This window comes from Nyctibius grandis, chromosome 11, assembly GCF_013368605.1.
Source record: "Nyctibius grandis isolate bNycGra1 chromosome 11, bNycGra1.pri, whole genome shotgun sequence".
NCBI lineage: Eukaryota > Metazoa > Chordata > Aves > Nyctibiiformes > Nyctibiidae > Nyctibius > Nyctibius grandis.
Genome location: NC_090668.1, coordinates 26,774,146 through 26,801,301, shown reverse-complemented (window position 1 = coordinate 26,801,301; position 27,156 = coordinate 26,774,146). Strand labels below are relative to the sequence as shown.

Below are 27,156 nucleotides of genomic sequence, written 5' to 3'. Positions count from 1 at the left end.
GGCTGTCACGGAGCCACAGCCTGTCAGAGCAGCAAACTCTGTCGTGCGGGTGAGAGGGAGCTGTGCCGGAGAAGGGGAGGCTGGAGCTCCCCGTGGCAGCTGCTCCACAAAAACTGATGTCTTGCAACTACATGCTGAAAGGCAGCGAACGGCACAGCGAGGGGAGGAATGAATAGCTCCTTAAATTGACTGTACTGTCGGAGAAAACATCACTGAACTGTAGCATGCTTTTCCCTCTCCTCCTGCACCCCCACCTTGGTCATAATGCACAATGGAAAAGTACCTGCTGAGCTGGAAGGGGTGTAGAGGGAGAAGGTACAGAAATCAGAAAGCTTTCCTTCTAATTGCATTAAAACGTTTATAAATATCAAGAATACTCTTCCATGATTTCGCTAAATTGTTTCTTCGGCACTTCTAGTGAGCAGCATTGTGTGCTCTGTCATGTATATTGAAGGCACAAAGGTGACAGTTAGCTTGCTTCCAAGTATTTGTTTGGTATTTAAGTTAAATTAGGTCTCCTCAGTATCTGGAAGATTCTCTGTGACTGCTTTGTGATGTAATAACTTAACCACTGTGAGGAAGACTTGCGTTGCTGTGGAACATGGTGTGGCCAGTGCTTGCTCTGGGGGGTTCCTGATGGAGAGGGCTAGGTTTGCTCCTTGTACTGGGTGTCATTGGGAAAAAAGTCCAACAGCCGTGTAAGCTCACAGGTGATATTAGCACTTCTTGTGCTTGCAGATTTCTCTATTTTAAAACATACAGCTGCAGATCTATGGGCCGAGTGTGGAGAGGAGTGGGCTTCAGCCGCCTCTAGTCCATTCACATTTACTCGTGTAGCACATGAGTCCATGCCCCGTGATACAGATGCACAGCTCCCTTTGCTCGGGCTCGGAGTCTCTCAGGTTTCAGGCATACTAAGATGCTAGCTGGCTTTGCGTGGTTTTTCTTAAGAACGTAAACCCAGAGCACACGGCATCAGTAACGGTGGCACTGATAGTTGTATAGCTCCTGCCTTCTCACGCGTTCCCAAGGCGGGCCCTAGACACACGCCATCTCCTCACCTAACAGAGCAATTCCCTGCTTGTTTACAGAGCCGTATCTGCTACTTTACAGCCATAAAGTTATTATTTAATTACATCTCTATGATTCTGTGATTTTAAAGTGGCAGAGATATGTTAGACCAAATTGGAGGCAATTAGCTTGTGAAATAAATAAGTGAAATTCAACGTAGAATCAAAGAAGAATGGAAACATTATAGTGTGTATGCAGATCAGTTTTGGCTTAGAGGACTTTTGTTGCTGTTGGTAACTTGTACTTATTATACTTTATATTATTGGAATATTGACCAGAAACTTCCTATAGCTTTCCACTGAATAGCCAGTGAGATTTGTTTTTTCTTGTGGACTTTTCATTCAAAATAAAATATGAAAAAATAAGTTACTGAAAGAAAACAAAATGTGTAAAGTAGCCTCATTGTGATGGGATCAGACAGGTCCCTGAAACTCATTTCAGTTAAGTTTTTGAAACTGAATGAGATTGAAGTTCATAATGTCTCAATATTATGTTTTTAGGGTTATATGTAAAAACCTAGCAGCTTTACTAATTTGTGGGTTACATTAAAACTTATTTTCATATCGGTTTTAACTTAAGTACATGTACAACCATTTATTTTCATATCAGTTTTAACTCACGTACATGTACAAATCAGCAAATTAATTTCAGAGACTGCAGTTTATTAGAATGAAGTTTTCCATGCAAGAAACAGGCCAGAATGGGCTATGAAAGAGTCGGGTTTAAATCAGCGTGTATATGTAATGGAAAATGTTTAGTTTAAAATTTGTATGGACAGTGACTGATAAAAATCCTGACTGTGATGGCATTTTCCCCATTTTTAATAACAGAGTTGGTTGATTTTTTTATTTGTAAATCAGGAAAGCCAGGTGCAAGAAGAACATAAAGCAGCCCCTTACAAGGTAGAGAGGACAGTTTAAACTATTTTTCAAGGTTTTGAAGCCATATAGTGCCCCAAGGAAAAATGTTTCCCAGGGCAATAAGAATCATAGTATCATTTAAAGAGTTTTTATCCTACAGTAAAAATACTCTGCTATTTTTAAGGCCAAAGGAGCAGCCAAAAACCTTATCTAGCCTTTTAAAAGATAGCAACTTGACAAAGTCCTGTGGAATATATGTGATTGTGGTTCTGATCTCACAGGAGGATTAAGGTGAAGCAGAGCAAGGTTAGGTTTTCTGGTGAAGTTAAGCAAAATGCAGCTCTCTTGTCTGTGGAGGCCTTGCAAGAATTATTGGCTTCTCATAACAAACCCAGGAGTTACTCCGTGGCTTCCATAGTCCAGCACAGACTTACTTGGGCTTATTAATCTTATTTATTTTTTTTTTAATTAAAAAGATAACTAATATGGATGAGACGAATGATTAAAAAAAGGAACTCATTACGCTTTTTTTTGTGGTCAAACTACATCCTGGAAGCTCCGTTCAGGAAGTGTTTAGCAACCTGTCTATGCCATGGGCTGTAACAAGAGGGAGATGACTTCCAAAAATAGGCTCCCTGTGTGCCTAGCAGCGTGGATTAAATGTCCGGAGAGCCTAATGTGTCTAAGGACAGCTGGTCCCTTCCAGAACCCCAACAGGAACAGTGCTGGTTCTACTGGAATTTGTTGTCCGCTCGTCTAAAACTCCAGCACTGCAAACTTTTATTTCAAAACGTCTCAGCTATTGGGGAGCTCCGCAGTATCTGGAGATGACTAATGGAGAATTCTTGTCTTGGCAGCATCAGACACTGTAAATACTGTGTGTCTTCAGCAGCAGATTTTGGGGTTCTGCTCTGAGATTACCTCTGCTACGATTAACGCAGCTCTCCATTTTTCTTTGTTGGTTATTATTCTGACCCAAACTGAAAAGATGGGATTAATTAGAAGCGTGTACCCTCAGTCGCAAAGAGAAAAATATCTTGGCCAGGAAGGAATAAACTTTCAGTTCCAAATGCATATAGTATAATCAAAACAAAGCCTCGCTAGCAAAGCAATGGCAAAACAATGGTGCCTAGAAATATGATTACCAGAGCAGAAAAATAAAGTAACAGAAAATCTATTTTCTGTTAAGGCCAATTATAAAAAGCTGCCTTCATTGTTTGGCAAAATCTTTCTAAGAAAATGTTTCTTTTAGGGGAGATGCTGAAGCTTTGGGAGCGTAGGACTGTGTGTGAGCCCAAGGCAGACGTACTGAGGATTCGCCGCTAAAACACGGGGACTGAAGCCCAGGGTTTTCGAGCATGGTTTTATTTCAGATTGAAATGATTTAGTAACCTGAAAGATAGAGAGGAAAAGGTGCTTTCAGAAACAAGGAAAATTTAGAGGTGCCATTTGCATTGCATCTTTGATAGTTATCTTTGCTAGCTATTGTTTTGGTGGAACTTGTGGTTTCTTTATACATTTACCCAGATTTCATAAGCAAGCACCAACATTTGAATAGTACATATTGTGTGTTTTGCTGGTTTTGTGAATCATTGTCTTTTTATTTTGCTTTTACCTACGCTATACTAGCACTGCTTCCAGACTTCTTCGAATCATGGTTTCCCAGTTAACCGTTGTCTCTCTAGGAGGCAGTTGCAGAAGCTACACTTGAAGATTTGAGAAGAGTGACAAGTAATACAGTATGTTGTAAACTATTAAATACATCAGCTGGAATAACATGAAATTGCAGTAATTTTCTAGGGAAGGAGAGTAAGTTGGTTAAAGAAAGGCCAAGAGTCTTTGAGGGGCAAAAGTCTCAACATCTCTGAACTAACAAAAAGTATTTCCTTGAAGTTTGTGAAGTGCTTTGGGGCCTGTCTGGATGAAAGAGTTGATAAGTCATTTTCCTTGACTCTGCTGTGAGTCCAGACAGGTCTATCAATACACCAGGTTACCATTTGTCCCATGTTTCTCTCTCCCCACCAGGCACAGGCTTATCAACTTTTTGTCCGTTTCCCATGGTGACTTGGACTTCTTTGTGCACTAGCAGAAGGTCTTAGGTTTCTTGAAAGCATCACTAGTACCATGTGAGTGGACTTCAGCCAGCTCAATGAAAACGTCTTCTCGTTGGGATGTTTCTTCATCCTCGAAATCTGGGTCGCATCGCAGTAATGAAATGTGCTGACGAAGTATGACTGGTATGATTTGTTTAAAAGGAAATTGAAGAAAACATTTGTTCTTGGTTCCCCTTTCTGTGGATCTGCCCACTGTGATCCAGCTTGTATGGTCAGAAATATTTGAACGAAATGAGCACATTTGCTCAGCAGTGAGGTCTGCATGGTCTGAGCTCGTTGGCGGTGGGACACTGAGCCTGCCACTGGTAGCTCACAAGTTCAAACCCAGGAATCAGTTGCCACAGCTGTTAAATTTGGTGGCAGTTCATAGCTTTGTGCGTGTTGGTCACGTATCCATCTGTATCTACAACATGAACAGCATGCCTTGACACTCGTGCTCAAAATCTAAAAAAAAAAAAAAAAAAGTAAAAAAAATTACAGCCTTCTTGGCTTTGTCTAAGAAATGTTTCAAGAAATTCTGTGGAAGTGATGTGGGAAGAATATTGTGGTTGTAAAAATCAGATATATGCCACAAAATTTTCCAGTACGCTTTGTTTTGCGGTGTGAATTTTTCATACTCACTGGTCATCAGCTCCATGGTGGCAAAAACTAATGTATGGGCACTGTTACTCTGAGAGAAGGGAGCATTTTTTGGCTGCCTTCTGTCATTTGGGAGGGAGATGTACTGTGGCAGCAGAAAAAACATATTCTATCGACACAGGCTGTGTCCACAATAGGTGGTTAATATAAATCTATAGCAGCAGAAGCTCTATTGTGTAAAAAATGTTGAGGATGCCCACATGGCTGACACAAGTTTCATCCTTTTTTCTCCTCTTACCATCTCACCTCTTAGGAGGAGCTCATGGTCTCCCTCCCAGGGCCATGGAGGGTGGCCAGGTAGGCGCCCAAGCTCTCTCCAGCTCTGTACATCCCCCTTCTGCAGCGCTGGGGAGAGCACAGTGTTCTGTGAGGTCTGGTGAGGATTTGTAGCATCTGTCCGATCTGCCTGGGAAAGACCTGGGTGTTATATTGCATGCAAGAGAAATTGATGAGAAAGAAAAAGAACAACAACAACAAATTTACCTAATGTGTTCCTGTCGCTCACCAAGGTACACTCCTGAAGTGTGTTCAGTTGTCTTAATCCTCTGGAGCTCTTCTGCTGTTCAGCCTTGGAATATACAGTTTTCAGTGGTGGCAGTTCAGTGTTATTGCTGAGTGCCAAATTAACTGTAGAAATCGTTCAACGCTATAATTTTAAATTTTCTTGCCAGTTATCTCTTCCTATTGTTCATCACTATTGTTCTTTTACCATCTTAAACTTTTTCCTATATCAAAAAACCTTAAACCCTGTAATTATATGTGCCTCACCTAATTTTTCTTTTAATAGTTTTGGGAAAAATAAATAAAACTGGTACCATATGTGGTGAGAAAATAATTCATCCCTAACTGAAAATTTCGAGGAGGTATGCTCTTATTTAGAAATATGAGTCATTCACAGGAATTTCTTTCCTGTAGGTACTCTGTGCTTATGCCATGGAATAACAACGGTGTTTACGGGGCAGTGAGCCTGACAACTTAGTGTGGGGGGACTGGGGAAAATGGGGAGTTTACTGCAGCTGTAGCTCGTTCAGCTGCTGCTGTTTAATAGCTCCTTCATTTCTTATTTTCCTGTCTCACAGATTGTTTAGTGAGGATTCCATTTAGTCCCTCTTTGCCATTTATTTCTCTTTTGAAGAATGAGGTTTTTCTTTTTTTCCTTTTCCACTTTTTGGGTTTATTATAGACGCAGAAGGAATTAAAGAAGGGGGTTTGGGAGTTTAAAATACGACGTGTATACAGTGCAGAAATATGGCTTGAGTCTGTAAACGTTCAGTGTATTTGCTGTTGATGTATTTAGCTGCCTTTGGGTTCGTGATGTTGCAGTAATACTTTGGTACCAACTTCTCACAGCGTGAAGGAATTCCACTATTGCACAGAGAGGATTTTGAGCTGCGAGCCCCTGAAAGAGAACGTGCTGAAAGAAGAACTGAAGTACACAAATTGCGTGGTGGTGTTCGGTGTAACCCCGCGTGCAGCCGACCCTCCAGCTGTCCAGGTTTGGTGGTAGCCCACCTCCCTGGCACGGCCGAGGGCTCGGCTGAGCGCGGCCAAGCGGGATCCTTGGTTACACAGGCGTTAGTCAGACGCCGTGGTGAAACCCAGATCCTACGTGTTGGAGGAAGGAAGTTCACGTACATGTTTAGACTCGATTATTTTGACTGAGAGAATGTGTTAAGTGTTGTAGTCTGGTTTATGCTTGTTTCAGAAAAGAAACGCAAATATAATTCAGGTAAAAACTGCCCGCTGCCAAATGTGTGGGGCATTAGGAAAGCAAACTTCTGTCGTTGAGAGGATTGTAGGTAACTCTTGCTAAGTCCATTAGAGATATTTATAGCCCCAGGCTTGATACCCAGGATGTGAAATGAGCCAAAGAACTCTCTGGCAATAGTGTACAGATGAGTTGAATGGTTCCTTGCTGGATAAATACATACTCACCTCTTATAAACGTTAAATTGGTTCATCTTTTGTCTGCCTCATATTTGTTTCAGTTCTGGAAAAATCAGGCAACTTGGTATGTAGCGAATTTTAAGTAATATTTTGATTCTCAAAATGGAATTTCACTAGTGTCAATCTTCTTTCAATGTTTTACAATTTTGTCCAGTTCCTTTTTACACACGTTTGTTTTTAGTGTAGTCTTGTTTAATTCCTACCCAGGAAGTGGCAGTCATCTTCGATTTCTCACCAGAGTATTTTAAAGGACTGCTATTTTATAAAGTCACATTGCAGGATGTTTTCCAGTTTTTCAAAATGTATAAGTAACATTTTAATGAATGTCATTTACATCTTTGAATATACTAAATCCTGTTATATTTTAGTGTTCATTTACTTAGTTCCTAATTCCCCATGGTAAATGGTTACCTATTGTCAATCAAGAACTTGAATTAGTTCAGTGTAACTCTCTTCTTACCTTTCAGGGTTTTTTGAACTAGGTAAATGAGAATTAAGAATCTCACTTGTGTATATGTTTATATACTCAGCATATATTTCAGGGAGTCCTGGCTATTTCAGTTCTGTGTAACACACCCTTTCGTAGCACAGGTGATTGAAAATTAATTTCTGTAATTGAGTTAACTTGAGACCACAGTTTCGAGTGGCACAAACATATTAACAGTATAGAAAAGGCTTCAGAACAGCGATGCTCAGGCCCCAGCTTTGGTGTTTAGGTTAGGGTTTCCTCTTCTTGTGCTCTGCAGAGGGTCTGGACAGGCTGGATCCATGGGCCAAGGCCGCTGTGTGAGGTTCAACAAGGCTCAGTGTCGGGTGCTGCACTTGGGGCACAACAACCCCACGCACCGCTACAGGCTGGGGGAAGAGGGGCTGGAAAGCTGCCTGGTGGAAAAGGACCTGGGGGTGTTGGTCAATGGTGGCTGAATATGAGCCAGCAGTGTGGCCAGGTGGCCAAGAAGGCCACCAGCATCCTGGCTTGTGTCAGCACTAGTGTGGCCAGCAGGACCAGGGCAGGGATCGTCCCCCTGTGCTCGGCACTGGTGAGGCCGCACCTCGAATCCTGGGTGCAGTTTTGGGCCCCTCACGACAAGAAAGACCTTGAGGTGCTGGAGCGAGTCCAGAGAAGGGCAACGGGGCTGGGGAAGGGTCTGGAGCACAAGTGTGATGGGGAGCGGCTGAGGGACCTGGGGGGGTTTAGTCTGGAGAAAAGGAGGCTGAGGGGAGACCTTCTCGCTCTCTACAGCTGCCTGAAAGGAGGGTGTAGCGAGGTGGGGTTTGTCTCTTCTCCCAGGTAACAAGCGATAGGACGAGAGGAACCGGCCTCAAGTTGTGCCAGGGGAGGTTTAGATTGGATATCGGGGAAAATTTCTTCCCCAAAAGGGTTGTCAAGCGCTGGCACAGGCTGCCCAGGGCAGTGGTGGAGTCCCCATCCCTGGAGGGGTTTAAAAGCCGTGTAGATGTGGTGCTGAGGGACATGGGTCAGTGGTGGAGTTTATCTTAAGGGTCTTTTCCAACCTAAATGATTCTGTGATGGCATTGGCAGGTGTCACAGAGATCAGGGAGTTCTTGGACTGCAGTTGGTGGGACTGACTGCGCTCTGTATTGCTTTTTTTCTGTTGCTCCAAGACATCAGGGCCACTTTGAACCCTGTGCTCTGTCCCAGTGAGTACTCTGGGAACGGAGCCACTGGTGACTCCCGGCTTCCCTCCATCCATCTTTGGACCTCTGCCCTATTCAGCTCTCCAGAATACCCCAGCTCAGGAGGCTGTGTGGAGTCTCCTTGCAATATGCAGATTGAAGAATTTCAGAATTATAATTCAACCAAATTAATTCCTGAACAGGTTGATAATACTGCTAAAAAAATTCCCTTTTCAAAGCATGGAAGGACTAGAGCTCCTTGGAGAGTTTTAAGAAGATCTTCAATATGGCAAAACAGTGTTGTTTTCCTCTGACTTCCTTCCAACAAATTGCTAACTACTTAACTTAAAACCTTGATATATTTAAACTATTTGGTTTAAAAGTTTAATGGCCATTTTCTGTCTCAGGCTGTATATCCTGCTAGGGTTGTGAATTAGTTCATCTCCCACATACACTGAGAAACCTTAAATGTAATTGTTCTTTTTTCAGCTGCCTAGGGTAATATGATTTTGATAAGTCATACTACAAATACATGATTTGATCCACACAATGTTAATAAAAATAATGCTTTCCTCAATATTTATGAAGTGAACATACATCACATGTTTTAAGGTATCTTTGGACCACCCTGTCCATTGAAGTTTGATAATTTCTTCAGTGTTATAATTAGATCCTCCTCATTTGTACAGAAGTACAATAGAGGCATATGTCTATTGTTGTGGATCTTTCCCACTGTAAGTCACACCCCAAAAATTAATCTGGCAGCAGTTTGTAAGAAAGAAAAGTTCAGATGCAAGTTCTGATAACAGGCGTATTTATTTTACATCTTTGTATAAGAATGTTATTTTTATCTTTTTATTTTTCTAGTGGCAAGGAGTAGGAACAGAAAATTGGATTAAAATCTTTGGGGATTTTTAGACTTAATTCTCTGCATTATTTTTTTTCCACATACAGTAGATTCTTTTAAATGAAATGCAAATTTGATTGCAAATATTAGTAATGAAAGGATACTCTCATGGACTCGGAGTTTTAATGCTTCTGTTACTAGAGGGCGCAAGATTATAAGGAATGAGTTTTTATAAATTTAGGCTACGGTTTTTGTTGTCTTTCCTTACACCTCGTGTATCGGTCCCCTTTTGCTGTAGTTACTTCAGTCATTTAAGAATCTTGACTTGTCCTTTTCCTGTCTGTAAACAGTTGTTGTATTAACTACTGATGGAAAATGCGGGACGTGTACGTATGGAAAATGAAATCCCATGTTTACTGGCAGTTAAAACAACTATTCCATGTAACTGAAATATTTCACTCTTGACAATACCAATTGAGTACATTTTGCTAAGTCTTCTAAAAATAGTGTCAGTGGTTACGTTATTCTTCATTAGCTGGAACACGTTTTGTTTGAGATTGAGATTTATCTAACTCTGAACAAATGCAACCGTGTACAGTTTTTGGACTATTTTTGAAAAATATTATCACAGCATTTCTATGTCTGTGAATCACACACGTGCCACCGTGGCCTTTTCCTCAACAAGGTAGCTGTTGTGACATTATTTAATGTTATAGACTATTTATTCTGTCTATTTAGCAATAAGATACACGCTAAGTGAACTTCAGAAAAGCAGATACTGATTCCTATCGTGATAAGCATATACTTTTCTTTAAAATAAGCGCTCTTTGTCATGACTTCAGCTAGGAAGTGCATATTACTTTTGTAACAGAAAGTGCATTACAACTCACATGGATTTCTTGCTACTTCTTTTCTCTGCTCCTGCTCCAGTGTACACACAGTTTTAAGCACACGAGTAGTCCTAGTCAAATCAACTCAGGTATGAGCTTCAGCCAAGTGAAGAAGGCCTGTCCCTTAGTCCAGAAAAGCAGTTCTGTTTATGCACAGATTTGACTGGACCAGCAGTCCAGGTGAAGGCTGGAGATAAACAGGACACATTCCCTGGAACGGCCTTTTACTCGGCTTTAATAGATGCTGCCCTTGCAGGAGTCTTCCTGTGGTCTAATCTTGTTCCCAAATACAGTTGTGTTGAAGATCGATCTCAGGCTCCTTTGGTGAGCTGCTATATCCTCACTCATATTGAACGCTCAGTCTCATTTATGGTTTCTTCTTCTGTTAACACTTGACACAAATTGAGATTTATGTCTCATCTCAGATTTAACGTAGAGACTTAAAATGAAGGGTTGTGAGGAACACAGAGCTGGGAAGGGCTGCCTAGGCAATTGAGTCTAGTCGTTTGATGCCGAAGACACCAGGTACCATATGATCCTTTTCATCTTAAACGCAGGTTGATTTTTTTGTTCCTGCTACTCGATTGGAGGGTTATGCAAAAACGTCATTGATCTAATGGTCAGATATATCCATGGCCAGGTTATATTCATTTGTTCTTCTGCTGGTGTTATGCTTAAACTTAAATAGCTCTTCTCTTTGATTTAAGTTAAGCCGTATATATGAATGTAAAAGCTCAGTGCGTCCGAACACTGTCAGTGTTACATAATTTTTTGAATTCATGATCTGAAGCTTAATACGTTTCTTCAATGACTGAGTATTCTCGTTTTTTCCTTCTACAGCTTTACATGTGGTACACATGAAAATGAGGCTGAGAACGCGGAAAGCTTCTCAGCAGTCAAATCAAATCCACACACAACGTGCTTTGAGGGCAAAGAGGAAACACTCAGAGGTGGAAGAAAGCTTACCTGTTGGCGGAGGAAAACCACAGAAAAATGAGACCGGCTTGTTGTCTTCAATCAAAAAGTTTATTAAAGGAAGCACACCCAAGGTACACCAGCAGTGGGTTTCTCCTTTTGTTATTTAATTGGGTCATATTCGGTTAAATTTGATTTAAAACCAATTCTATTAAGAATAAGTAAACATGTGTGATGTGGTGGAAGCAAAACATTCTTGTAAAGAATTGGAAGGCAAGAAGTACCTGTGATAGTTGTGTCACGTAAGAGATTTTTATTTTAAAAATCAGACTGTCAAACCCTACCAGAGTCAATTGTGGGCGTATTTAAGACAATCCAGTAAATCACAGGATTTATTACCTAGGTCTTTCTGTGTGAAAATGTTGACTAATAAATTCAGTATATTTTTAATTTCTGTTTTAAGGATTCCTTGTATTTGGGAATTATCAGTACTGGCAACTAAGAGGAGCAAGTCTGTAAGCATAAATAGAGGCTGAATATCTTTAGCATTTTTATTCAAAATTGTTTAGGAGCCCATCAATCAGTAAAGGTCAAACCTCACAAATTCAACTGTCGTGAAACTGATACGGTTACTCGGTGTATTATTGCAGTGAACACTGCCCCCACGTAGTGGAGCAAATTCAAACATTGTCAGAGCTAAACCACTAAATCTCGTCTGCCTTGATCCACACAGAAATCTGAATTTTACTGTCTTCACACGTTAAAACCTGTTGCATGTACATTTTTAGGGTGAATTATATATTTTTATATATATATATATATATAAACTTTGATAGGCTGACTGTAACCTTGCAATTTCTTCAAAAACCTGTGTTTTTTTTTTCTGTAAAGGGAGGCCAGTTAAAAAAAAACAAAAATCAGTCAGTCCCAGCAGTGCAGATACTGACATTACGTAGCTGTAAATTTTAAAGAAGACTAGCCAAGAACTCATGACTAAATTAAAGTGTATCCCAGATTAACTATATGATAAATAAAAATATTATATACATTCAGAAGTATTTTCTGGATTTTGAACTAAGTGTTGAAATGATGATTTTGTAACAAGCTGAAGTTGAAATTATTTTAATTAAAGTAGCAGTATATTCTTAAATTGTCAAAAAAGTATAGTGAAATTTAATATTTCATGTGTTAATTACCTATCAGAAACACTGAGGTACCAACAAAGACATATTTCAGTAAAAATAAATGGTTAAATCCACTTACATTTTGTTTTTCATTAAACCAGGACAATTAATCTGTTTCACCTTCGGCATCTGTGTCGTAGCTCAGTAGTGCAACATTTTGGCTGCAAAACCACTGCAACAAAACGCTGAAATCGAAGCAAAACATTTACATTGGATTTTTAAGATAAGGGAAATATATCTGGTTTTCCTTTCCTTTGTCTCGTTAAGGTTTTAACTTTCTCTCTTCCCCTCTTCTCTTCCTCTCCCAGATCTTTGGATTACATTTCATTCTTTTTTTTCTTGGCAGTTTTTTTAATATAAAATGTCCACGTTTTTCTCCTGTTTCCTTCCATGTCCTCTCCTGCGCCTGTAGCAGGACTTGGAGGGGTTCCAGTGGCATTAGCATGGCACGATACTGATACTGCCGGGCTATCTTCCAGAGCGCTAATGACTTAACAAAGTAGTCTTGTGGCTGCCATGGCAACGTTATAACTCTTTGGGATGGTGTATGGGTACAAATTGCACAGCAGTTTGTTTATGGGTATGCTAAAATCTAAATCACCACTGAGGTTATATGAATTTACAGCAATAAATGTCTTCATTACAAGTGTATCTTGACATTTTGATCATAGCCATAGGTCATTTATCTAATATTGTAAAGATATCTCATTAGAAATACTCCTTAAACAAACAAAACCTGAAAAATCCTTATAGCTCTTTAGTTAGAGAAACCAGAGACTAAAATGTGGCTCTTTGAATGTGGATGGTGGTAGGTCTGATCTTGAGGTCTTTTGCCAACTCACGGCCCCCAGAGTGTGCAGTAGTATTTGTCATTTACAAAATAACAAATCTGATAGACCAGGAAAACTGGTACATGTCTGCGTACAGGAAGTACTATTAAAATTTTAAAATGTTAGAATTGGAAGTATTGTAGAACTTGCTGTTGCAAATTCCTCTAAACTGGTTTGATTTTGGGGGTTCCAGCAGTGTTGGAAGTCATGTTTGATTCCAATGTGTTGTCATTACTTCTAGTCTCAGTTTAGGTCATTCCTTGATACATACATGGTTTCTGAAAACAACCCAAAAGCAAACAAAATGTCTATGTCAGTGTGGCATTGCCGTGTTCCTTACAGCACAGTTATTGATAATAATGGGTTATATTGAACTGAATAGATCATAGCAATCAAATAGATCATAGCAATCAAATAGATCATAGCAATCAAATAGATCATAGCAATCAAATAGATCATTATATAAATACATCTAATAGATATATTTAATTCTATATCTGTGCAATAAAATTTCCAGTGGATAAACCAAGTAGTACAATAACTTTATATCTAATTTCACCTTTGAATTCTATTAACTAGTTCAATATGGGCACAGCAGTGTGAGCTTCCCACCCCATCACGATAGCTCCTCTTCTGGAGGATGACAGGGATCTCCAGGTTTAGTGAATTCTTTATGCCTCTGCTGATACAGAATCACAGAACACAGAATCACTGAGGTTGGAAGAGCCCTCTGGGCTCATCGAGTCCAACCGTTGCCCTGACACCACCATGGCAACTAGACCAGGGCACTAAGGGCCATGTCCAGTCTTTTCTTAAACCCCTCCAGAGATGGTGACTCCCCCACCTCCCTGGGCAGCCCCTTCCAATGGCTAATGACCCTTGCTGAGAAGAAATGCTTCCTAATGTCCAACCTGACCCTCCCCTGGCCAAGCTTGAGGCTGTGTCCTCTTGTCCTAGCGCTGGTTGCCTGGGAGAAGAGGCCGACTCCCACTCCGCTACAACCTCCCTTCAGGTAGTTGTAGACTGCACTAAGGTCACCTCTGAGCCTCCTCTTCTCCAGGCTAAGCACCCCCAGCTCCCTCAGCCGTTCCTCAGAGGTCAGACCCTCCAGACCCTTCACCAGCTTCACCCATTAGCCAGATTTCCTGTTTCCATTGTAACTTCGGTTCTGTTTCTACACTTGTTTTCCATAAAGCAGAATGAGAGCACAACTCATTTTATGAAGGCCAATGGATAACTTTTAGAAGTTAATTAATTCCTCTCAATTTTTTTTCCCTGCTGTTGAACATTTGAACAAATGACCCAGAAGATGAGATGCCTTCCTGTTCTCTTATCACTTCAGCGAGCCATCCATTTTCTCTCATTATATGGATTTATAGTATATACAATATTATTAATTCTAAGTGGTAATAATTAGATTGTTCTCACCAAGGTTGTTGGTCAAGGATATTGCCCGTAGGAAGCTTTTGGGATCAGTGGTGTTCCCTTGTCTTCTGCTATGGATGTCAAACATTTCCGTGTTTGTTAGTATTTCTTTTAGCTGCTGTGCTGTTAGCATGGGCTTTGGATTAATTTTTCTGAAAGATCTATTTACTTTTTTTTTTTGGAGCACGCAAACCATTTTTCTCTTTTCTTTTTAAAGATGTGAAACTGCTGCTCCAGAAAGGTAATACTGTAATTCTAAAATAGAAACTTTAATTAACTTTGATATGGTCTGTGACCTTGTTATTTATTTTGATATTTAATTCAATTTATTTTGCATTGTCTCACACCTTACATTTCAGTCTACTCTATATGGTCATGCTTTAGATTTCAGATTGCCATTTTATTAAGTTGTAGTAGGTGCTTTGGGGAAAAAGGGGAAAAAACCTGTCTTAAACATGTGTGTCTACACACATGCACAGAAAATATGCAAAAATGTTTGGTTCTGTATCATTCATGTAAGTGCCACAGGGGAGAACAGTCATTTACTTAAAGGTACGAAGAACCACTGGGTCACAATCCTTGCTTACAACATTTTTAACAGCTAAGTTGTGCCATGTGCTACCTGACACGGATTGAACAGCAGCAAGTTATATACTTGTGTGCAATTTAGCAAGGCACTTCATGTGGGGAGCGTGGTGGAGAAATTCCTGTTGGATATTTTTGTGCAGTTTACTTCCTATATATTGAAAAGGCAGAGAAATCAAGTTTCAGATAATTTTAGTTGCCTTGTCTCTACATTTCCCAAACCCTGTAGCACTTAAATATTTATAAATTGGCTATCCCGTGAAATAGTGCTTGGAGGCAGTTTTTCTACTACAGAAGTTCCACGTACAGTTTTCTTTCCTGGTGCTTTGCTATTTACCTTGAGTTGTGTCAGTTTAAATGAGTTTAAAATTCCAGCTGTCCAGCTACATGTTGCGTATTCTGCATCTGGAAGTGGAACAATAAATGGATCTTTGTGGAACTTTCTCTAACAGCTAACGTTTTCTGGTAGTATTCAGTGGAGAAAAGAGGCACTATTCAGTATGTTTCTTTGTTCCCTCTTTCTATTTTAAGGAAGAAAGAGAAAATCCTGCAAAAAGAAGTAGAATTGAACGGGATATAGATAACAACTTGATTACATCCACACCTCAGACAGGAGAAAAGCCTAATAAACAGATCTCTCGAGTACGACGGAAAAGTCAAATGAATGGAGGTTTGTACATACTCTAATCATGTGTTGTTGCAGTTGAGTGGTGATTAGTAGCCTGACAGCTGTTATCTAATAGAGGGTATTTCTTCAGAGGTGGAGGTTGGGGGGTTTGTAATTGACTTCAGTGAGAGCAAGACTGAGCTAATAGTAGCAAAATAAGATTTCTGAGACTGTAAGCAACAGGTACAACATTACTTCTCACACACATCCATTGTATCTTTGTAAGAACAATTTGGATATGTGATCATGACCAGCTATTTTGGAACTTATTTAACTTTTTTTTTAAATTATTATTCTAAAAAGCCAATGATAATTATTTGATTTAGCTCTTTTCCCATTTTCTCACAAGAGAAGTGAAACATGACCTCCCAACTCATGAGCTTTGTGGAAGTAACCAGGTGTCCTTAGATATTGAAAGCACTTGTCAAGCACATAGATGGGTTTCTGTCATAGAACCGTAGGAAACGTTAGATTGGAAGGGACCTCTAAAGGTCACCTGGGCCAGTCCCCCTGCTCCCCTCACAGCAATGTTGTTCGAGTTTGGAGTGAGATCTGGCTTTGGAGTTAGATCAGCTGCTCAGAGCCTTGTCCAGTCAAGTTTTGACTATCTCTAAGGATGGAGATTCCACAACCTGGTTCCCTCTGAAAATTGTTTCTTTTTGAATATCTCTAATAATGACACGATAAAATGGTCAATGACATTTAAAGTATCAGCTGTGGTTCCAAATCTGACTTAAAAAAATTTTTTTAGAGTTCTAATGAAATCAGGCTTAATGTGATTGTGCTGCCTGTCAGCGTTCCTTCATTCTCCATTCCCCCAATAACTTGGGAATCCATTGTCTGGTTTCTGCCAAGTGTGTCAGCGAGGCAGAGGTCTCAAAGATTTCAGAGTCCAACAAGGTTTGCCAAATTGGTAGCTAAGTAGAGGATGGAGCTCCAAATGAGTGACTTCAAGTGATCTAAAGGTTACAATGCGAGAGGATTTCCTGTGTGGTCGTCAGGTGTCTGTGTAACGTGGCTTTAGGAGAAATCCCTTTTTCCAGGATTTGCTACTGTTAATTAAGAGGTTTTGCCTCCTGGAGGGATAATGGATACGCACCCACTTATGGTGTGATGCATGCAGACAATGCTCAAAGGTGAGAGAAACTATTGCCTTAATCAAGTGTTCTGAGACATGCACATAGAGCACACCGAGCGATACGAGGTTCTTGGTGAAGCTGTTCCATGTTAGTGAAGCACTGAGCTGCAGCTGGCACCCCTACGTCTGGTACAGAAATGATAGGAAGTGTGAAGGGCTTGTGGTGCAGCTCCATCAGGCTCAGCTGGCAAAAAGGTTCTCAGCTCATGTGCACGAAATACATTTGCTTACTTCCATATGGGCAGACTTGTTACTGTGGAGTAAATAACTTCTCTTTCATTTCAGTCTCAGAGCTGTGTCTTGGATCTCCGCCATGAGATGGCAGATTTTGGTTCTAGGATGTACTTTACTCTACATGCACATTTATAGAAAACCATAATTGTTACGTGTTATGTTTCATAACGTGAAGATTTATTTGTGTCTTTTGTTATCTGTGATAACAACCAAAAATTATTTTACTTCATAATTGTATTTATGCATATGTGTGTGTATTTGTGGAGAATAATAAACTATGGACTTGCTGTCGTGAAGTTTGGAGGTTCAGCCGTTGCAGTTCCCCTGACACTGTTCTTTCCACCTAGTGGAGTCCCACTGATACTGACATCTGTTTGTTGTGAAAGGTGCACAGCATCTTAGTCTGTCTTCCATCATCAAGCCCATTTAAAGGATTTAAACTTCTATTATTTGTTAATCTATAGCACACTTTGTATAAACAATGAGTGCTTCCTAACTGAAGTGTTAAACTTAAGATGGTATCAAAATTGGCATTTTCTTTTTATGTTGATACTAAATTGCTAGTTCTTTTTATTTTTTTAATTAAATACTTAGGCTAATTTTTTGTCAAACAAGTTGAACCCATGAGCAAGAGGGATCTTTCCTATAGTGAAAATAATAACAATAAAAGAGAGGATGTAACTGTGGAAAGCAGAAGCATGGTGTTTTTCTTCATAACTTTTCTTTTACAGAAGCTGGAAGTTACGAAATGACAAACCAACACGTAAAGCAAAATGGAAAATTAGAAGATAATCCTACCACTGGCAGTCCCCCACGAACTACATTACTGGGAACCATATTTTCTCCTGTTTTCAATTTTTTTTCACCAGCAAATAAAAATGGTGAGTACTAGTTAAAAAGCCAATAGTGTTAAAGCTAAGAAAGATGGAATTTTTTTTTTTTAAGAAAAAGCTGTTCTGAGCAGCATTCATTCTGGTTTACAGACCAAGAGTTACCACTACCAGTTAAAGGACTCCTTAATTCTTAGGAAGGTTGATCATTAATAAAAGAAGCAATAAGTTTATATGCAGTAGAACATTTCTTTTATAGGTGTAAATATTTAGCAGTGTACCTTTTATTAAAAAAAAAAATAAAAAACATTGGTATTAAATTCCTTTTTGCAAACATAAAGATATTTGTCACGGTCTTCATTTTGGTTGTTGTTTTTGTAACGTGAATCAAATGGAGCCATCTTCAATTCTTCTGCAACTTTGTGTGGTTAATAATGACAGTCAGTATTCTGAGAGGTAACTCAGCTTAAAGATAATGACTGTGAGTGTACTGAAATCTTAATTCAGGAACATCAGGATCAGATTCTCCAGGACAAGCTGTCGAAGCTGAAGAAATAGTCAAACAGCTTGATATGGACCAGGTAGATGAGATTACTACAAGTACTGCAACATCAACCAACGGAGCAGCTTATACTAGCCAAGCAGTGCAGGTCAGATCTCCTGTCAACAATGGTTTAGAAGAAGTGGAGGAAACAAATGACCGTGACCTGCCACCACTTACAGGTAAGAAATGTGTGCTTGCCTCAGACTCAAGTATTGCAGCTGTAAGCAATTTGTACTCTTGGGGAAATCCTAGCACCCGCATTTTGTGTAAATTAATATTTCACATTTGCTTAGGGCATGCAAACAGTATTAATATTGATTTTTATGTTTAATAGACAAATCTGTTTTATGCACCAAAGACACAGTTTTGGCAAGTCTCATCTATTCCCGGTATAACTCAGTTGACTTCACAACATTTCTTCAAATGAAAATGAAGATTCCAGAAGAAAGGCATTTTATTGAACCCTGCCTCACACACACATTAAAAGTGCACACCCTAGACTTGCTGGTCATGAAAGAGGAATTCGCAACACTTTGGTATCTTACATTAGAACAATGTGGTGAGGTGAATAAGAAATACATAGATCCTACATTAATTTTCCACGATTTCTTCAAAAGACTCTTCATACATCTTTATTGACAAAATTTCCATCCATAGGATTTTATATCCATAAAATTTAGCTTCTCCTCTTTGTGGATGGTCAGCATCAAATTCTTAAGTTACCTAAATCCTCCCTAGACCCTCAAAACACTGGTAGTTAAGTAGTCCTGAGGTTTTTGAGGACTCCTTTCAAGGAAGTAGATTTAACCTCTAAGTTAGGTCAGGTCGTGAAGTTCTGTGGCGTGACGTGACATGGATTTCCCGAGGAGCTGTGCAGGCTATTTCAGAGGAGACGTGGGGGCTGAGAGGGTGGGCCTGAAGGGAGAGTTGTTTCACTGTTCTTGAGGCACTCATGTATCAAGTGCAAATTTTCACTTTTAAAAACTGCACTAATAAGACTAGCTCTTGTGGTTTTTTGTTTTATTTTTTGTTTTGGTCATTTTCGTTGAATTTTAGCACCAGTATCTCCAGACAGTGGCTACTCATCAGCTCATGCAGAAGCTACCTATGAAGAAGACTGGGAAGTCTTTGATCCGTAAGTGCTGATGTTTGTACTGAAAATACTAAATTTGAGTATTGGATAAGACATTTTTACCTAAGTTGGAACATTTTTATATTGTAGCAATGAATTCCCAAAGCTCTTAACTTGAAAAAATAAGTGTATATTGATGGGGGGGTTTTCTTCAATTTAAAATGTGTATTTCTTGTGCAGCCTTAAATATTTGAAATATTAAGTTGGGCTACAACATTACCAGTTAAATAATGTACATACATTTCTACAGCAAAATCTCTATTCTTTTCAGATATTATTTCATCAAACATGTTCCACCACTAACAGAAGAACAACTTAACAGGAAGCCAGCTCTTCCACTGAAAACAAGAAGCACACCAGAATTCTCATTAGTTCTAGACTTGGTAAATATCTTTATAAGCACATGTCAAAAGCAAGGGGGTGTGTAGCATTTCCTTGATTTTGTTTGTTGCTGAAATTAGTAATGTTTCTTTAACCAAAAAGGCCTTGTTGAATGTTACACAATTTTTAGTATTTTTAGTTATAGTCTGCATTAAAAAAATTAAAAGAATGCTTGCTTTATTTGTCGAATACTTAACATCCTGTTTAAAAAAAAAAAGGCATTACAACTTCTATCTTCTCAAAGAGATACCTGTCCCCATAAAGCTTTCCTAAATCCAACGTGGAAAAAAATGAGATGAAATAAATAGGAAAATACAGCTTCGTATGTCTTGCATTAAGATTGATTAAGAATGAATCTTCTGATTCTTAGAACATTCTTATTCTTAGAGGGCACAAACCCACTTTCTTAAATATTCATAGAAAATATATTTGTCTTTATAATAATTTCTTTTAGTCTCTCTATGTTGAAAGTTGTTTCAGACCCTGTTAATGATGTCAGGAACATTAATTCATCATGAACAATATTAGTCAGCGTGTCCTGTAGTGGTTGTATGAATAGATAATTATTCAAATTGACAGACGCAGATTTGAACAGGATAGCCTACAAAGTTAAAATATCTTCCTATAATTATGCCCCTAGCACACAATTCTAAGTGATTTTTTCAAAAACTGCAAAAATAGTGAAATGTGTAATTTATTCTAAGAATTCTCCATCAATCTTGACAGCAGTTGCACAAAAATAAATTGTCCAGACTAAATAAACCTACCTTAAAATAAGCATAAAAATCCAGAAAACTTCTTCTATTTCCAGCATTCTTTTCACAATCTTTTATTTTTTTTTTACTAGGATGAAACATTAGTGCACTGTAGTCTAAATGAATTAGAAGATGCTGCACTGACTTTTCCAGTTCTTTTTCAAGATGTCATTTACCAGGTAATTAGTGTGCATAGAAAAATACATACCTTTTTATTTCGTTTAACATATGAATTCTTGCTGTGTGTATTTGTTATCATCTTGTTTAAAGAGAGATAAGTGGCTGTCTGGCATTTGACAGCGGGCTGGGTTATAAACTGCAGGTGTCAGATGTTGCGAGGTGGATTACGCCGCAGTAAGTACCGCGGAGCTCTGCTTATTGCCGCCACAACGTGGTGGTGTCGGTCCCTGATTCCGGTTGTAAACGTTCCTTGCCAAGGGCGTGGGGGTGAGCTGGGCAGCAGCAGCGTTTCCCCTGGCAGCGGGGGGGGGCAGGAGCACTGCCAGCTTAGCCACGATCGTTTCCCACGTACAGCTGCTCACGGACCGTTAACTTTCTTCCCTTGGTAGGGAAAACCAACCCACATTGCTCAGTCGTTTCTTTCTATAGAGGAGACATCTTCAGAGCCTGACATTAACTAGCTTCTGTCTTGGTCATTACTCTTGCTGTAGGCTTTGCAAGTGCCAGTTCTACCTCTTTTCTCCCAGAGTCTGCTGGGTACTTAGTGATTTTTGATTGTCTTGTGGAGACTGCTAGCTGTAGGTTTGTGTCCTGCTGTAGGAGGTGTTAGCTGTGTGTGTGTTACATTGACGTACCGTAGAGGAACAAGCATGGGAAGGAGGAACTCTCTTCCAGCAACTACCAAAGATGCTGCACTGACCTAGGCTGTTGTCCTCAGGTCCTTTTGTGTGATGTACCTGGGAGTAGCAACAGCTTCCCCACCATGTAGTTCGCACGCTATTGGACCCCACTGTAGTATCTTTGGAGAATGAGCCAGTCATCAGGCACCTTAAAAGGACACTTGTCCAGGTATTTTTCCAGATTTTAAAAATGTTTTTCTTCGCTGTTGCATATAAAACCCCTTAGAATCAGAAAAGCTGAAATAACCCCATGTTTAAAAATCATCTTATCTCTTATTTGGAGACGGCCATGCACAGTTTCCTCCAGGGTGAACTTGGAAGGAGCCTTAGAGTTAGTTCTTTGGAGGTACTTGACATGCTAACCGAATCAGGAAGACTAAAGCTTCATTTTTTTCCTTCCATCTCTTAGGAGATCTCAGTATGATTGGAGTATTTTCTATTGTGTATAACTCTGGTCCTTCTAGTGGTTGTATGATTATGCTGAGATCTAACTGGGATTTTGCCTTTAGGAAATTGAAGTCAATGGAAGGAATGACTTACAATATTTCTAAAGCTTTATGTAACGGCATTGCACACAAGCCTGTGTCGCACTCGGTACAGTACAGTTACTGTGTGGGTCCTGGGTGAGTTTTCTCTTCGCTGTCTGGAGTCTAGCCTGGATTTGCCAAGGAACGGGAGCTTCTTGCAGGCTTGAGAAAGTTGGCCACTGTCTGAGCACACTCTCCTGATCCCTTTATTCTCTTTTGCTGGTTTTACATCACACTAAACACTGACAAAACATGCATCTCTTCCTAGGTAACAGGTAATAAGCAAGATAAATATTTTAAGGATACAATTAAGTTCATCTTAACTAGGGTATAATGTGCAAGACAAATAATCTCCTGTGATAAAAGTTGAAGTTTGTTGGTACTTCACACCCTTCCTAGCATTTTTAGTCAATGATGAGCTATTTATCAGCTTTTAAAATGTATTCCTTTTGCTTATCAATTTTACCATCACCTCTGGTTTAGTCCTGTATTAATTTCACATCTCCATATTTCATTTTGAAAGTCATTTCAGCTGGCAACAGAGAAGCAGACACTAAGCTGCCTGAGCAAAGAAGTCAGCAGGTTACTATATATAAAGTACTGCATAATATAACCCACAGAAAACAATGCTAGATGTGAAAGAGACATTTCTGAAGATATTTTCCATTACGATCAAAATACGTACCACCTTTATGTAGGTTTTCCAGAAATATTAGACAATTATCTATTAATTATTTTTTAAGAAAGAGCAGGACCTAGCTCAGTGCTCATTTTCCTACTGCATAGCTTGCTTTCTCACGTTAATTCTGACTAATCCTGCAGATGTGAGCCTGGGTTTATAGCATTTCCATTTTCTTACCCATCTGAAGACATCAAGCCAGTGCTCTTGCAGTAACAGTGTGATGATAAACCAGGTGCTTTCTCAAAAAGATGCTCCAGAACTGGCCATTGTAGGATACTACAACAGGAAGAATCAGATTGACCTGGGTTATAAAGTACAGCTAAACTCCGCTGGCCTGCGAGTCAAGCACAGGTTTCACCTCCAGGAACTCAGCTCTGTTGTTGCTTGTTTCAGGAATTGTAAGTGATGATCTGTTCTTAAAGAAAGGTTTCTAAAAATATGGGCTTGTTTGCTCATAAGTTTCTCACAACTTGCCCCGAGTTATGCAGAAGAACTATTTAATGTCCGAGGATAGAGCAGTGTTCTGCCAACTTAAAAATTGCCACACAATTCCAGCACTGACCTACAGATTTTTTTTAAACCTTTGTATTAGTCACTTACTGATTTCTGTTGAAAAAAAAATTCAAAAAATAATCTGTGAATTGGGTACAGTTTGGCTTACTTACATCAGGCTTTGGAGATAATTTGTTTGTGTTTTCTTCGTTTAAAAAAATCTCTGGATTATGCCAGTGTTTGAGTTTTGGACTTAGTAAAATACAGTCTTTGCAAAACTGACGTTTTCTTAAATACCGTATCTGTTAAGTGCTATCTTGCATCTGACTAGAAAACAAAAATAAGTCTTCAGCTCTTCAACTGTAGACTTTAGACTTTGTTCTCTTTGTATTACTTTACGTAATAAGCAGCTTATTTTACGAAGAAATTTATCTTTTTTTTTTTTTCTTGGTAAAGAGGTTTTGTTCTGTTGCCAGCCTCAAGTCCCAGACATGAGATCATCTCACCCTCTGTCCCACCCAAAGGGTGCCTTCCGTGCCTTAGCAGGCCATAGTCCACAGTCAAAGGCAGATGTTTCCACTCAGTTCTTCAGTTGACATGCATCTTTCCGGATCTATCACAGAATAATTCCCTTTGATCTTCGTGACCCTTGAGAGATGTTCTGGAGCTCCATAGGTCAGTTGTAGGTTATTGAATACAGTGTTACGTGTATTCCATCTTACAGTCGCCAGCGACGACTTAGATGCTTTCCTTTGTCACTCCAGTGGAATGAGGCACCCAATGCTTGTGAATTCTGGCTCTCCCTTCTGATGGACTCCGCTCTGTCTGTCTCTCAGAAATAACAGAAGAGCCATCAAGGTTTGGATCCCAAAGTCAGGAAGCTTTAGCGTGTCTTGGGCAGTGTCCACAAAGTAATCTGGTCTTTGGTTGGGGAGACTTAGTTTTAGTTCAGCAGAACCTCTAGAATTGCACTTCTGCCCCTTGAAGAGCCACGGCCGGCGGCGCTTCAGGCAGTTCTGGTTATGAGATGGTCTTCGTGAGTCACTTAAGACATGGTCCAGTCAGAAATGACTCGGGCTTGTTTACCTGGCAGGTCCAGCCTGCTGCCAGGCCTGGAGCAAGACCCAGCTCCCTGCCTCGTGTGTGTCTCGTGGAGTCTGAACTGGGGCTGGCTGCACATCCAGCTGTCCTTGCAGCTGGCTGGGCCAAGGCTATTTCAGGGAAGACAAGAGCAGCCAGGTTAGCCTGGTATTGGGGTCTGGCGTGCCCCAGGGCCAGGTGGGGTACGTGGGCCGGGCAGGGGCTCCCTGTGCTGCAGAGTGCTCGTCGTGGAAGTGCAGTGGGGAAGGGCAGCTTCACACGGGCACGTTAACTAACCTGGCTCTGGTTTTCACCTTGTACAACGATGGTAAAGTCGTCAGGTATGGAGATATGTTACAGGTATGCTGAAATTCACTGTTGTCATCTCAGAGGGTTTAACACCAAGTGGAATACATGTCTTTTGTTGGGGGTTTTTAATGCATGAAAGGAATAATGTTTCCTTCCAATTCCTCCTTCGAAGAATTAAAGTCCTGCGTATTTGGAACAAGGAAGACATGGAATGACAGTTTTGATTTTGCACATTTAGCTTTTGTTGCCATTGAAATAATGGGATGTGATGATCATTGGGGTGGGGGGACACCAACAAACAAAAAAAACCCACCAGAAAACTTTGAGGGAGCTTTCCATATATGTTATTCCTTTGAGTATAAGTCACTTTGAAGTAGATGATACCATGTACCTCTGTTGACAAACCTGCAGTCATTAAAAATGGTGAAAATTATTATTAGACTTCTATCTATGTTTTCAAAAACTATCTTTCACATTAGATCTACTCATAGGAGTGATGGGTGCGTTTTGTTCTACTTTGGTTACTTAATTCTTCTACTTTGGTTACCCCGAGTTCTGTGCCAGCTCGTCGGAGCTGGGTGTAGTGATGTGGTTGCCTTACGTTGTGCCAGAGTGTCACAAACAAGTAAGAACACACCAGTGAATCTGCCATCAACGTCATTGTTAAATTATGTATGTGTGTGTATAAGCTGGGACTAGAAATACATATTCTGCAAAGAAATTATTTTCCCTGGATTTCTTGTTTTCATTCGCATGTGACCACCTTAGAGAAAGATTGATACTAAGATAGATACACACTTGTAACTGCGTGGCAGTAATCTGAAATAGAACACGTTACAGAGATGCTGCAATTATCCCCAGGCTAAACAAACTAAAAAATAAACCAGAAAGAGCATGCACACATGAGGAACCCGAGCAGCCACAACTGTTCTCTGATCTAATTGAGTGATTTTTAAATTCTTTTAACTGGCCATTGTGACCAATGTAATTCAATCCAGATTTAAAAGGAACAATAAATTAGATAGAAATGTTTTTATTTATATTAGCACCAGTTGAAATATCAACAGATACGTTTGCTTGCTGCTTTGGTTGCCAGCGGAGTGTGTAGAAGATACGTTGAAGAGGCTGTTTCTGAATGATGTGTGTTTATTCTGTAATAGGAAATTGTTAATTTGAAATAAAGCTCTTGAAGAAACCTTAGAACCAAATATCATCCTCTTTACCTACCATTACTAGCAACTGGTGTGCAGTGAAAACAATGTCCTTTGTGTGACTCACTTTTTAGTTTTGAAGAGAAAGATTTAGGTTGCAATAAACTAAATATTGTTATTAAAAACTAAATATTACTCAGGAAAAATGACATGGACAGAGTAATCCTTTTGGCATTTGCAAAGAAAAACTTATCTTCTAAACTCTGGATTACAACTAGGGAGGTTGCTGGCTGCATGATATGCTTGTAGGTACAGAGCAAACGTTCAGAGTGACGATATACACTGAATTTAGTGTCAGACAACTTGAATGTTATTTAGCATCTGGTCACCCAGAGACTCTGAGTTAATTCCTTACATTTGTTCTCGTGGTAAAGTAAACTTTGACCAAAACTTCACTGCCTTATGGCAGAGGAGGCATCATTTGTCACAAAGATTTTAGTCCTGTCAGGAGACGTCGTGTGCAGGCACGCTTGTCAGCTCTGGTCTAGAAAGCTGGCTTATCAGTCGTTACCTTGGCTAAACGCAGCCCAGAAACCCGTCAAGCGCTGGCTGCGGTCTCTGCAGACCCACTGCCCCCACGTGTGGGCTGGCCAGAGTGAGAAGGGACGTGGACATCGTCTGCATAGTCAACGAGTGTCTCTTCACACGCCAGAAGTAGAGGTCCTGTCACCAGGCGTGAGCAGGTTGTCTGCTTTGGATGATTGCTCCTAGTGTAGGGGGAAAAAAAAGAAACCTTAAGTCAGAACTTTAGACACTTTAAGAAAGAAACAAATAAAAGCCGTACCAAATTTTAAGCTAAATAATGAAATCCACATTGGTTTAAAAATACGTGCTTCCTTTAAAGGACTAAGATCTATTGCAGCATGTGCTAACAATATGGAATTTTGTATTCGCTTAAACTCTTCCCCTTTTCTTCCCCTCTGGTCACTCGGTGTGACCACATATAAATTTGTACAGTTCAGTTCAAGGAATACAAATCCTCTGTGGAGATTTACTGTGATTTAAAGGTAAATTTAAGCCTGTTCCTAACTGGCTGTTAAAAAACTGATAAAGCTGAAACTACCTTGGTTGAAATTAAAAGCAGCTCAGTACACTCCCTTCTCTTTCTGAATATTTTTGTAACTCTTTCCTCAAAACAGTGTAATTCTATCTGGGGGCAATCTCTGAGCCAAAAAGGCAGGCAGGCAGAGCACAGGGCTGTCATTTCCACCTCTTAGCGTGTGTCATCGCTGTTGGTTTAGGCCAAGCCCAGATCTGTGCCAGCCACCACACCAGGCCGTCACTCCAGTATAAATCTGAACGTTGCACCACAGGAACAGAGTAGTGCTTGATGTGTGCCCCCACGTCTGCCGCGGTGCTGGGCCGTTGC

At 40.0% G+C, this 27,156-nt stretch overlaps 1 protein-coding gene across 2 annotated transcripts in view; it reads left to right on the top strand.

Annotated features, from left to right (window-relative positions):
* CTDSPL2 (CTD small phosphatase like 2) overlaps window positions 1-27,156 on the top strand; it is a 42,875-nt gene that overhangs the window by 9,334 nt on the left and 6,385 nt on the right. Inside the window, exons 2-8 of one of the 2 annotated variants that reach the window (XM_068410286.1) lie at window positions 10,847-11,055; window positions 15,477-15,615; window positions 17,719-17,865; window positions 18,322-18,537; window positions 19,415-19,493; window positions 19,762-19,873; window positions 20,719-20,805. In XM_068410286.1, the coding sequence (XP_068266387.1) occupies window positions 10,864-11,055; window positions 15,477-15,615; window positions 17,719-17,865; window positions 18,322-18,537; window positions 19,415-19,493; window positions 19,762-19,873; window positions 20,719-20,805 (972 nt within the window). In that variant the 5' untranslated portion in view covers window positions 10,847-10,863. Of the gene's footprint in view, window positions 1-10,846; window positions 11,056-15,476; window positions 15,616-17,715; window positions 17,866-18,321; window positions 18,538-19,414; window positions 19,494-19,761; window positions 19,874-20,718; window positions 20,806-27,156 lie in introns of both variants that reach the window. The other variant, XM_068410285.1, reaches the window with a different exon arrangement.